We start from the raw sequence: 12014 nt of genomic DNA, 5'->3' as shown, positions 1-12014 counted from the left end.
CCATAGCAAGATTTCTTTCTATCAATCTCTTGGACTTTGCAAGGTTTTTTTTGACTGGTGATGGAAACTGATGAAATAATTACTGTACATCCCTTTTCTTCAACTGGGTCTTGTTCTTTTTGCATGATTTGAACGTTTGTTTTTTTATTTTTATTTTATATTTGCATTTATTTTTGTTAATTGATTCATTAAAGCCACTTAGGCCAGAGTATTGTAGCCTTTGATTTACTTATTCTTGGTATGATTCTGTTCTGGTCCCCCAGCAGAATATCTTTACATTGCTGACATCCAATTTCTCCCAGTTGTATACGGTATATGTCCTATCCCATTCTATTTCTCTTAAATTGTCTCTCATTACTTCACAGTCTGTGGTCCTGAAATTGTAAACCTTTGTTTTGGTCTGTATCGTTTCAAAGCTCATTCATCATGATCACAGTTTCCTAAAGGTTCACTCAGCTCGGTTATCCTTGCTCCATTCTGATACTGTGAAATGACTATCAATACAGATATTCCATTAGTACAGTAGGTACTCTGACAAACTGAGTAAGAAAGCAGTCATCATCTAAGTATACCATATTAGTTGCAGGTATTGACATCCCTAACTGTTTTCTTGATCTATGCGATAACCACTTCTTCATTTTCACATCCATTCCTGACTTAATTATATTAGACTACATTTTAAATGATACCTGAACCTGGTGGCCATGATGATAAGACTATGCTTTTTGAAGGTTTGTTATACTGGAAGTCTGGCCCATACAGATGCTTAGACCCTCAACTGAGAAGTTCCTGTGCTTGAAAGCTCTTTTTGATGTGCTGTATAGTACTACAACTCCACCTCTTCCATCTTTCCTGTCTCTCCAGAGCACTGTGTGCCCATTAATGCTGAATTCATCACCATCATCTGTTCTGGAAAAAAGTCAGAGCAGTTCACAGGGTAAAGGACTTGGCAGCTGTGCTCTGTTGGTAAACACCACCATTATTCTTTAAGGATTTGGGGAGCGAATAACAAAACAAGTTACACAGCCATGTCAAAATTGGCATTCTTCAAGAAATGGCTGAACGATATACTCAGATCACTTAGCTACTAGCAAGCCATTGAGCTAGATGGTTCAAATGACCCCCTCTTGTTTCCAGACATTCTTATATTCTTGTGTATTTTTCCAGTGTCCAGCCTGAAAGTATAAAAGGCACAGATTAGGCTAACAAAAACAGATTGCTTTCTATCACCATCACCCCAGACAGCATCCCTGCCTTTCATGTTATAATGAAGTCCTCAGGAGTTTATGGAAAATCCAACATTCATTTTAGACAGATCTCACTACTCACAGCAGTTGCCAAGTTCAGAAAGCAAGGCTACAAATCTCCACTGGATTACACACTCACCTAAAAACATGAACCTCAATGTGCCTCTGTGATTTCTTTCCAGGCTTAATGTATGATTCTAATTTACTTCGTTAGTTATGAGCATACAAAGCATAGGGACACTCTTCTGGTGCTTCTGACTAAATGTTCACATGCTAAGTGCTTAAATATTATCAGTGGCTAATTTACCAGGGTACATTTTTGTGTTTTCTTCTTCACAGAAGGTTTATGTGCTATAAAGTGGAAAAAAATCTTCAAAGTGAAAATCTTCCATCAATTGAGAAGGAAAATGCATTCTGTTGCGTATTTGCATACTTCTGTTTCCTTGATGGTTATTTCCCAATTTATTTCTGGTCAATTCTTAAAAATGACTTAGAGTATTAAAACCCCTTATTGACACTCTGTATGCAAGCGTAGTCTTTAGTACAGTATAACAAACCACACAAGCAAACTGATAATAGAAAGAAAGAAACTGAATCCATTTTTAACCTTCTGTTTCCTCTTGTAACATCAATATACTGTAATTGCTCAGTCATTTTTTCTTGAGAAATACTACACAAAATCTCTACTTTGCCATGAGTCACACAAGTCTTTATTGCACCTGCTGGACTGTAACACTGTTATTAGGGTGACAGGTGAACATTTATGGCTATTCCAAACAAAAGTGCTGAAACTGTAATTTAAAAATCAACAGCATTCATCTAATAAAACAGACAAAGCAATCTAAAATGAGTCAGTTGTCAAAACTGTAAAAAATGCATTAGTGAGAAAACAATGTGGGCATTGCTCTAATCATTTCATCATACTTAAAAAAAAACTACCCTTCTTTAAACTGGTGCGTATCTTATCTTCAGACATAAAAACACAGTACAGCGCAACTGATTGGCCAATACGATTTCATTTTTTTCTCAGAGAAGAAATGAGTCTAATTTATGTCACACATATGGAAATAAGCACAAGTCCTCCTATAGCATATTTGTGCACTTTTTCCAGGCATTTCTTTTTCTTGCAACTATATAATACTTTTATCATTTCATTTTCCTCATTCTGCAGTTTTTCCTAGATTGCCACAAAGCTTACACATCGCCGAGATGCCATTATAGAAATCCTATCGGTTTTGCATGAATGACTGGACTGCAGGCTGTGTACAGCTTTCATCTTCTCTTTTGAGGAAAAGTAAAATAAAATACAGAACAAACTGGATTTGCTCTCTGCCAGTATTGTAAAACTAAATAACTAAACAACTAAATAACCTTCTATGGCTAAGCCACCACACAGAAACCTAATGTCCATATTTGGCTTAGAGAGAATTTCCTTGCTCTGACAGTTCCATTCTGCACAGTGTACTGCAGCACTATTTCTTCAAAATAAAAAAATTAATAATCACAAAGACTAAAAGCTCCATTGTAGCACAGTATATCAACTTGTATAACAGAGCAAATGTTTCATAGAAGCGAGGCATGTAGAGAGACAGATTTACAATGCCACCTCTATTAACGGAATTACAGCAGATCTCAGACGCTAATCCAACCTGGCCGAGAGAAAATGAAGAGAATTATCAGAGGAATTCTGGGTGGCTGCTGTTGTTCTGCAAGTGGTGGTGCAGAGTTTCCAAACCCAAATGTGGTGTAGGAGGTACAGCCCTTTCGATGAAATATTAAAAAGAGGTCCCCACTGCTTTTTCATTTAAGATCCCATGGCAATGTTCTTAAAAATGAGCCCTGGTATCACAGCTAAATTCAACACTGCTGTCCTTGAATTCATTCAGCTGGTGATATGGTATCTCACAGCTTCATCTGATGTGCTGTACTGTATGTGCTGCTGATGCCGTATAATGGCTTCCAGTGTCACATAGGGCATTTCACAGATAGATTAAGGGGTTCCCTACTCTACTGTATATCTGAGGCTGCGTACATTAGTATCTTTTGTGATGAAAAGCACTGTATGAATAATAACTGGTCTTATTATTAAACCCTTAATCTTAAACTTAAACTTAATCCTTACTCTTACTCTTTCCTTACTTCATGAGGGATGACAGCAGCGGAAGACCGGGAGAAAGTAGAACTGTTTATTGAGACGTGAAGACTTGGTTCAGCCCGCTCAGCGGCGGGCTGACCTCCTGGCCATTGGACACAGAGAACGGGGCCCCCATGTGACCAAGGGGGCAGCTGTGAGAGTGGAAAAGGGGTGGAGGAGGGATGCGAGAAACGAGCAAGGAAGAAGAGAGGGTGACATGTGGTATATTTAGCTCCACCTGGCAATTTTACAAGGTGCTTCCGGATACTATTATCATATTTCAACTTGCATTGAATTATGATGCGGTAAGATGCGCCATGCCTACCGTGTTTTGACGGAGCGTTCTCCGTGCATTTTGAATGGCTGGATCTTTATAGGGACTGAGCAATTACATCCGAATTGTTGCGAGTTTCAGCAGCTGAGTTTAATTAGTTCAGTTGCCTTCATCTTTCCTGAACTTTTGTTTAAAACTCCATTTAATCGCCCTAACAAATGTTGCTGTTTATGCTATTGCCTGAAAAGTTCACCTGTTTAGTAGTTAAAACACCCACAGTGCCCTCTGTCTCTTTTGTCCATCTAAAAGGCATTCACTTCCACAGAATAGTTATGGAAAATACAAGAAACCAACACGTACCAGAAAGAGCAAGAGGTGAAATGGTCCATGTTTTCAGTTAATACACTTGTCAGCCTTGTAATCTGTTCTAAACTGGCTTTAAAGGGATGTGTTATTTTTACAAGCTTTCTGGGCAAGTATAATTCCCTAAAACACTACAAAATGGCCCTTTGGCACAGGAGAGAAGTTGTGTGTTACTACAGCCCTAGTTTGCGCCTAGACAGCATACTCTCAACAGAATACTGTACTTACTTTCTAATAAGGCAATGATTAATTAAATATTTAGATTTATCAGAGTCATCTCTAAGAATTCTGTTATTAGTGACCAAAGTTGCATTACTTTAAGTCATAAAATAAAAACAATCTTAGGTAATTACTGTTTTATTATCTAACTTTTTTTCAGTCCCATGGGAGATATTACAGTACCAGAGAGTTCCCTGAACAGCCCACAAACTCAATGTAAGCAGGCAATTGAAGGAGCAAATAAAATAAATTCTTATCCTTGCAGCTGTGTAAAAAAAAAACACCTTTAATAAAAAAGAAGTTAATAGCATTGCAGCTGAAACACACTTAACTTGATTATTCTGATGTTTAATTTAATGAGCTTAAAGCCTCCAGTCTTACTGCTTTTAATTGCACTTTCTTTTATTGCTCATTGTTGAAGATATATAGGGCATTATAAAGCTTTAAGGAGTAAAGCTTATTTTCTCCAGCAATCCTTCAGTATATTTCTAACTTCAATTACTGTAGATGAAGAAAACTCTTAAAGAAATCATTTATGCAGGAAAATTAAATATCTTTAAGATTTCTATTTCTGATATTATGCATCATCAGGAATGTTAAAGTCAGTATTTCAGTCAGACAAGTGTTTAAGAAATCAACTGAATGTTATTAAATGAATAAATTAAGCCATTTACAAAATGTAAGTAAAAGAAAGGACAGTTACTGTCAAGACAAACTATGAAATGCAGTTTAGCTTTGGGATTGAAGTGACTTTTAACTAATATATTTGTTTACATAGAGCAAAGCAGGTCTCCAAAAAATCAAACCATGTTGTCTAAACCAATTCCCTTGGATGCTTTAAGAAAAGACTGGACGAGATCCTAAGATCAATGAAATACTAGAAGCCAAATAAATAAGATGAGCTGAAAAGGTTACTCATTGGAGTAATGTGCAGTATTTTTTATGCCCTGACACTTACTAATTATTGATGAATTGCCCATTAATAACATAGTTTTAGCATATCTATTAGTAATATGTTAAAAATAATCAGGTAAATCTTCTGTATACGTGTCTTGGTGTTATGTATTCTATTTCGCGTTTTTATGTTCATTGGTAAAAAGTGCAACAGGGAATAACGAAGGAAAAATTCTGATGCTCCCAAAATACGGCTAAACCTAAACCGAAAAGAAGATGCTATAGAAAGTGGTTACAGCTGTTTAGCTCCTGAACATCATTTTGAAAGTAATTGATTCATGTTTTCCTGGATGCGTTGTTGATCTGATTCACTGAGTCATTCAGCTCAAGGAGATGCATTGAGCATCAAGCCAAGTGAGTCAACATACTGTGGGATATGATTCAGTTGCAATCTCGTAGCTCAGGGAATGATGAGAGAAACGTGGTAACTGTGGGTCTATGTGCACAGCATGTATTCATTATTGTATATTTGAATGTAAATATGCCCTAGTGTAGGTAAATAACATTATTTTATGTTGCTGTTTTGTTAGCTTTCTATTACTGTATCATTCGATGCTAATGCTACATTATATCAACTATCCTTATCTGATAACATTGTTTTGATGTGACTGGAAATAAGAACTTACAATTTGCCATACAGTCTGACTGCTGTATTTGCTATCATTTTCCCATGAATAATCACCATTGTTTTGTGATTTTTAATAATTAATCAAAATCTACATTTGATGTTACTATGTTTTTCTCACCTTGGTTTTTCTATAACAGGTTTATTATAAATGAGTATAATGAAATGAGTGCTGCTTGTCAATATTTTTGTTCATCATGTACGTTCTGTTTTTTGCCTGGCAAAAGACAACTGTTTTCCAAAAACAGGCTAAGCTCACATCAACTCAACTGTCTACACATTATGATATTTTCTCTTGCATTTTCAACAAAATATAACCTACTGTAGTTTCTGAAACCAAGTGGCTTTCAGTGTTGAAGAACGAAAACTGCCAATACTATCAATTTTGCATGAATTATTTTCGGTAATTATTCCTTCTATGACTCATACCTGTCCCAGAGGTGCTGTTTCATTCAGGAAAAATTTTGAACTACAGTATACGAATACATCTTTTGAATTGACTCACTTAACTAGAGTGAATCAAGTGAGTTGATTCACTAAAAAGAATCAAGCTACCGAGCTTTAGAAGTAGCTAACTCTTGACCTCGGGGTCAAATTACATTTTTTAAGCAGGGAGTTTTCTCCACACCTGTAGGCTGGATCTTCCATCATGGAGGAATTCAACAGGCTCTGAGGGGGTGACGTCACCTTCTGTAACATACTTGGAGTCAAATGAGTCCTAATGCACCAGATTTGTTCCAGATTTGTACAGGCTCATTTGTTTGCTTCTTTTGAATTACACTGGTTGTTTTCTTCACTGTTTGCCTGGAGTGTCTGACGTGCAGAATCACAAATTTGTGCCTGCCCTGCTCCTGTGTCCCATTAGTAAGTAGTCCATAAAAAAATGATTTTCTCCCCAAAATGAACCAAGTCACGGTTTAGTGAAGCAAACTGGATTATTCTGATGGGCTAAAATAGTTATGTCCAAGTAAAAAAACAAAATCCAGCCACAAACTAAAGTCAAGGTGACGACTGAGTAGTTTACATTCCATCCAGTATCATATAAATATTCCAAAAAGAAGATTAGTGTAGATAAATGTTTCATAGAAAAATAAAAATAACTCTGGACAGCTTCCTTAAATTGCTTTTCAAAATCACTTCAAAAATGTCTCCATCCGATTTAATAAGCGCATTACAAATCTCTAAATTGTTGCTTCAAATATCTGTGTGAACGACTGGAATTTTAATTCGTGTATGATTTATTTATTACAATGCCTTCACAAACACACTAATACAACTTTAAAAATCCTGGTTAGAATTATTTATGTCCCAGGCTCTTGCAGATTAGGTTAAAGCTAAATAAACCAAATCTAATGAAAGTAGTAATCTTCAGAGCAGCATTAAATGATATAGCAACACAGTGAATGCATTACTTACTCCTGACCCCAACTCCCCAGAGGTAATCCAGCACCCCATTCTAAGATGTCCCTTTTAATTGAATTACAATTTAATTGAATTGATGTATACATGTGTATACTAAAATGGAATACTTTTGGAGGTGAAGGAACTTAAACGTCTAGGAAAACTTCAAAGAAAAATCAAAAAGTAAAATATACTGATTGCATAAGTATTCACAACCTTTTCCATAGCAAACCTGAATTATATCAGGTGCAAAATATTATGTTGACAAGTCATGCAATTACTGTAGGTGAATGGCCTGCATCTGTGTGCATTGGTAAGGGCAGTCACTGTGAGGCCAACAGTGGCTTTGACAGAGACGCAGAGTCCAATGGCTGAGATGTGAGAAAATGGCCACGAATTTCCAGTCATTCCACAAAGCTGACACTCACTGTGTGGCTGAATGGGAAAACCATCTCAAATCCCATTTAAACATTTATGTTATACGTGTACTGCTGGGATGTTGCAAAAGGTTTTGCGGTCAGTCGTGCTGTAATTGGAACTTTTTAGTCTAAATGAAAAGGTCAAAACCATCACTGTTGACATTGCGTGGTGGTGGAAGAATTATGGGACTCATCAGGAGCTGGACAGTGTGTCAAGCTTGTCATGCAGTACTTAGAGAAAAAACAGTTTCAGTCTGCTAAAGACTTAAAACTGGGGCAATAATTCACTTTTCAGCAGGACAATGACCCAAAGCCCAAGGCCAGAGCTACAGTACACTGGAACAGCTTAACAAGAAGAAAGTGAATGCCCGTAGGTGGCCCAGTAAAAGCCCTGATATAAATCCAAGTGGAAATCTGTGGGAAGATGTGAAAATTGTTGTCCATCAGCACTACCCAACCAATTTAACAAGAGTTTGAGCAAGTTTGCAAAGGAGAATGGGACAATCCCAGTGTGCAAAGTGAAACTTTTTTATCCAAAAAGACTCGTATAATTGCTGCCAAAGCTGCTTCTATCATGTATGTAGGGCAAATACTTACGCAACCATCATAATTTAGTTGTTGATTTTTCTTTGCAGTGTTTGCCTGATTTAAACGTCCGTCACCTATAAAAGTGTCCTGTTTTGATTAAAATAGTCACTTAAACAATTTGTCATTTACAGTTCATCAAGATGGGACATCATTGAAGGGGGGGTGAATTTTAAACAATGACAAATGAGATTCAAAAGCAACTTTCGTACCTCTTCTCTGGCATGTCTAATTTTCATTGAAAAAAATGCAATTTTAGTTCACTCTACAACAGTCAGAAAATAAGAAAGAGGCTATGAAACACATTATGGATTATTTCTACTATGCTATCACGGTATACTACAATGGTTTACTGCCTTTAGGTGTATATTTCAATGCAACACACAGCACACTTAGCATTATAAAAGATTTCATTCAGTCAGCCATTAGAAACGTTTGGGGTTTAATAAATCAGCTGAAAATTACCTTTGCCATTTGCGCCTGTACTCCGCTGGCTTTGAGAGAGGCGACAGCTTTCTGCGCTGCTGCAGGGCTGTCAAAATCTACAAAGCCATATCCTGCAAAAAAGAAAATTATACAGTATAGATTAATATGAAACTTTATAGTATGCTTCCTTCTTGTCAAAAGAAAAACTCAATGCCCAGAATGCATGTAGGAGAAGTGGAATTAATGAGGTATTGTATGCGGCAAGCAAAAGCATTAAAACAGTTTTTTCTGTATATAGAACTTTGTCTTCCAGAGGTTGTTTTTTTTTGCTTTTGATTTGAAATCTACAGTAAGACACCCCACAAATGAAATTAGTATTAGAATGCTACTGTAAGGAACACAAATACCATAGTAAGACATACTGTACATCTCCAACAAGCCTGACTGCTGATTACTGTGGAAATTATTCTTAATATTAATTAAGCATTTGTCAGATTTAAAAATCAATTGCAATTTTATTTTCACTGATGTATAAATAACATATTGCTATCTACAAAAGGGTACTGGCAGTGGCATGCTTTAAGCACAACCATATGCCATTTTTCTGTGTGTTTTAGATCTGAAAACTAATTTAGCTGAAGCTTGCTGAACTGTGATGCTTGCATCTCAGCCTTTCTTTTTTTCCAATGAATGAACAAAAAGCAATCTGGCCCTATGAGGTGTGTTAGCAGGAATATCCCAAATAATGGGCGTTTATAAGCATCTGACGTCATGTCAAGACTGATCAAATGAACTGGCCAAATACGAACAAGTTCTGTTACTGGCCATTGCATTGAGCTTAATGGGAGATAGCTGACTTGGTTTAATTTTTAACGTGCTTCAGGTAACTCGTTGCCTGTTTCTCACACATTAGACAACGGTTGTCTCACAGATATAGGAAACAAATCTTTTCCTGGCCTTCAGCATTTTGATATTCAGTAATTGAGGAGCCAAGCTAGTGCTACATTTAGGGTAGAAAATAGACACACTTCGAAAACGATGAGGTTTAGGTCATGCTGCTTTCAATCTTTTAAACATCTTTTAAGCCTTTAATATAATATAGCATAAAATGTAATATAATATAATATAATATAATATAATATCATGTTATTAGTGTTATCGCGAAGTGTTATCCAAATGAGAATAACGACGTACAACAGAATATGATGTTCTATCATTTTGGTTATCAGTCCATTTTCCACACAATTAAATTGGAAGAGGACAAAGCTTGGCTTTTACACACCTTTCAATAATCTATGTGGCATCCTGCATTGTGGTGCAAAAACAACAAAAATATAAAAAAAAATCTTCATTAACCGCAAAATATATAACATTCTTCCAACAGCCAGTCAGCATGTGCAAAAATACAAGTAAACTGTACAACCCCATGGCACTAATTACTGCTGTGAAGACAACTCAGGAAGAACAGGCTAGCATCACCTGTCCCACTGGGCTGTAAATAACACCCCCAGGGTCTCCAGGTACGAGCTGAAGAAAACTGTGATTCAATCTGGCAGTGGGGTTTGAAGCCTTGAGCAGAATTAAAGGGAACTGTCATTGTTTTCTTAAGAAAGCCTTTCACCTTGTTTTCTCAGCTCGAGACAACTGGACAACAGGAGCAGCAGGCTGTGGAGAAGCTAAGCAATAAGGGAGAGAACACAACCTACTTAAATTAGGTTAGTGCCCAAGACTGCTTTTTGCTGCATGTAGGTCTGGAGGAACAATGCACACATTGATTTTACAGATTAAGGCAAAAGATACCAAATAAAGCCAACGTCATCTGTTGTCAATACTGCACATGTTTGCAGACTTTATAAGTACATCACACAAATATTTACATTGAACAGTGTAACAGTACAAATCAAAGTGATATTTACTGTACTATGTTTTCATTTTCTAATCTTACTACCTAACTATATCTTCTTTGCAAGTAATTCAAAAGATAATAGATAAGTAGTTGTATCATAGTATTAAGTACTTCTGCTAACTGAATGAAAATTATATGAGTCCTGTGATTGAAACTGGCAACAGGCAAAGACTTTTATTGTGTTAAAATACTGTATGAAGGAGGTATATTCTGCTTCCAAACAAAAACAGCAGAACAAGATTCAGCTACTGGAATGATCAACAAAAAAGGCATGATGGAAAAAAGTTCAAAAATGAAAACATTTTTTCGTCTCATATACTGTAGGTACACATTAAAAATAAGTCTGTGAATAAGACTCTACCCAGTTACCACCAAGTTTGTTTAATTAGTGAAGAGATGAGTGATGTTTGAATAGATGTTGACTGAGCAGGAAAACAATTTTGCTGTCAGCACTGTACCAGGTGTTGAAACTTGAAGTGATAAAAACGTTCTCAAAATCTACGAGCGCATCTGATGTTGATCAATTACATGGCACATGTCTGAAGATATTACAGCTTTATTTATCTGCATTTCAGGAACATTTGGGAAGGAAAATCATGCTCTGTGACGAAGAGCTCCTTGGCCTGAATTCATATTTCAAAAAGATGATAAACCTGGGTCACCTGAAAGCTGTGAGACAGGCTCTCCTCAGCAAAAGACATGAAAAGACACTTCAATCGTCTGACAGAACAGATAATCCAGTAAAGGCCAGGTGTAGGCAAAATCAATCCAACACTGAACTGAGCAAACAAATACCACAATATTCAGCACCATTAGGCAGAATCTTTATGTACAGTGCACAGGAAATTATGAATATTTTGTGCTGTTAAAAATAGGTCTAAAGGCAGACGTTAGTTTTCTAAAAGTGAATGTTTTTGAACACTACAACACTAATCTTGGGAGTTAAGGAATAAAATACATTTCGAATAAATGAGACTGGAAATATCGATTACAGTACATATTGTTGATTGAGAGAATCAGCACTTCCGATTTAATTAGAAATTTAATATTCCAGAATCTAATCTAGTACACAGATTATGTTAAAATATAACCTTGTACCTCTCCTATTTACTATATTAGTATACACAGTATAAAGTCTATATAAAAAAAATCTAGCATGTATGTACAGTATTATTCTATTTGTGTTTATGCTGTATTAAATAAAAATTGACACTGGAAAGAAAACAATCATTTTGGTATTGATTACAATAGAACTGAAAGTCTTGGATCAATTACCTGCTTCTAACTATACCTGCTAGATTGGCCATATGACCTCCTCTCTGATTTTCTTTTGAACATCAGTATGTTGTCAGCATATCAGTATATTTCAATATACAGTACAAAAGTATTTCATAAGGATAAAGCGGTTATTGAATGGATGGATGTTGTTAAACCACTAATGTGTTATTTTGCAAGTACTGC

At 36.2% G+C, this 12014-nt stretch overlaps 1 protein-coding gene across 7 annotated transcripts in view; it reads right to left on the bottom strand.

Annotated features, from left to right (window-relative positions):
* rbms3 (RNA binding motif, single stranded interacting protein) overlaps window positions 1-12014 on the bottom strand; it is a 359271-nt gene that overhangs the window by 121952 nt on the left and 225305 nt on the right. For all 7 annotated transcript variants that reach the window (XM_088602080.1, XM_088602079.1, XM_088602081.1 and 4 more), the window contains one exon: window positions 8687-8778. In XM_088602080.1, the coding sequence (XP_088458206.1) occupies window positions 8687-8778 (92 nt within the window). The remainder of the gene's footprint in view (window positions 1-8686; window positions 8779-12014) is intronic.

Source organism: Lepisosteus platostomus, chromosome 12 (assembly GCF_059453375.1).
Source record: "Lepisosteus platostomus isolate fLepPlt1 chromosome 12, fLepPlt1.hap1, whole genome shotgun sequence".
NCBI lineage: Eukaryota > Metazoa > Chordata > Actinopteri > Semionotiformes > Lepisosteidae > Lepisosteus > Lepisosteus platostomus.
Note: the sequence above shows the minus strand (reverse complement) of the source record. Positions and strands in the feature narration are given on the sequence as shown.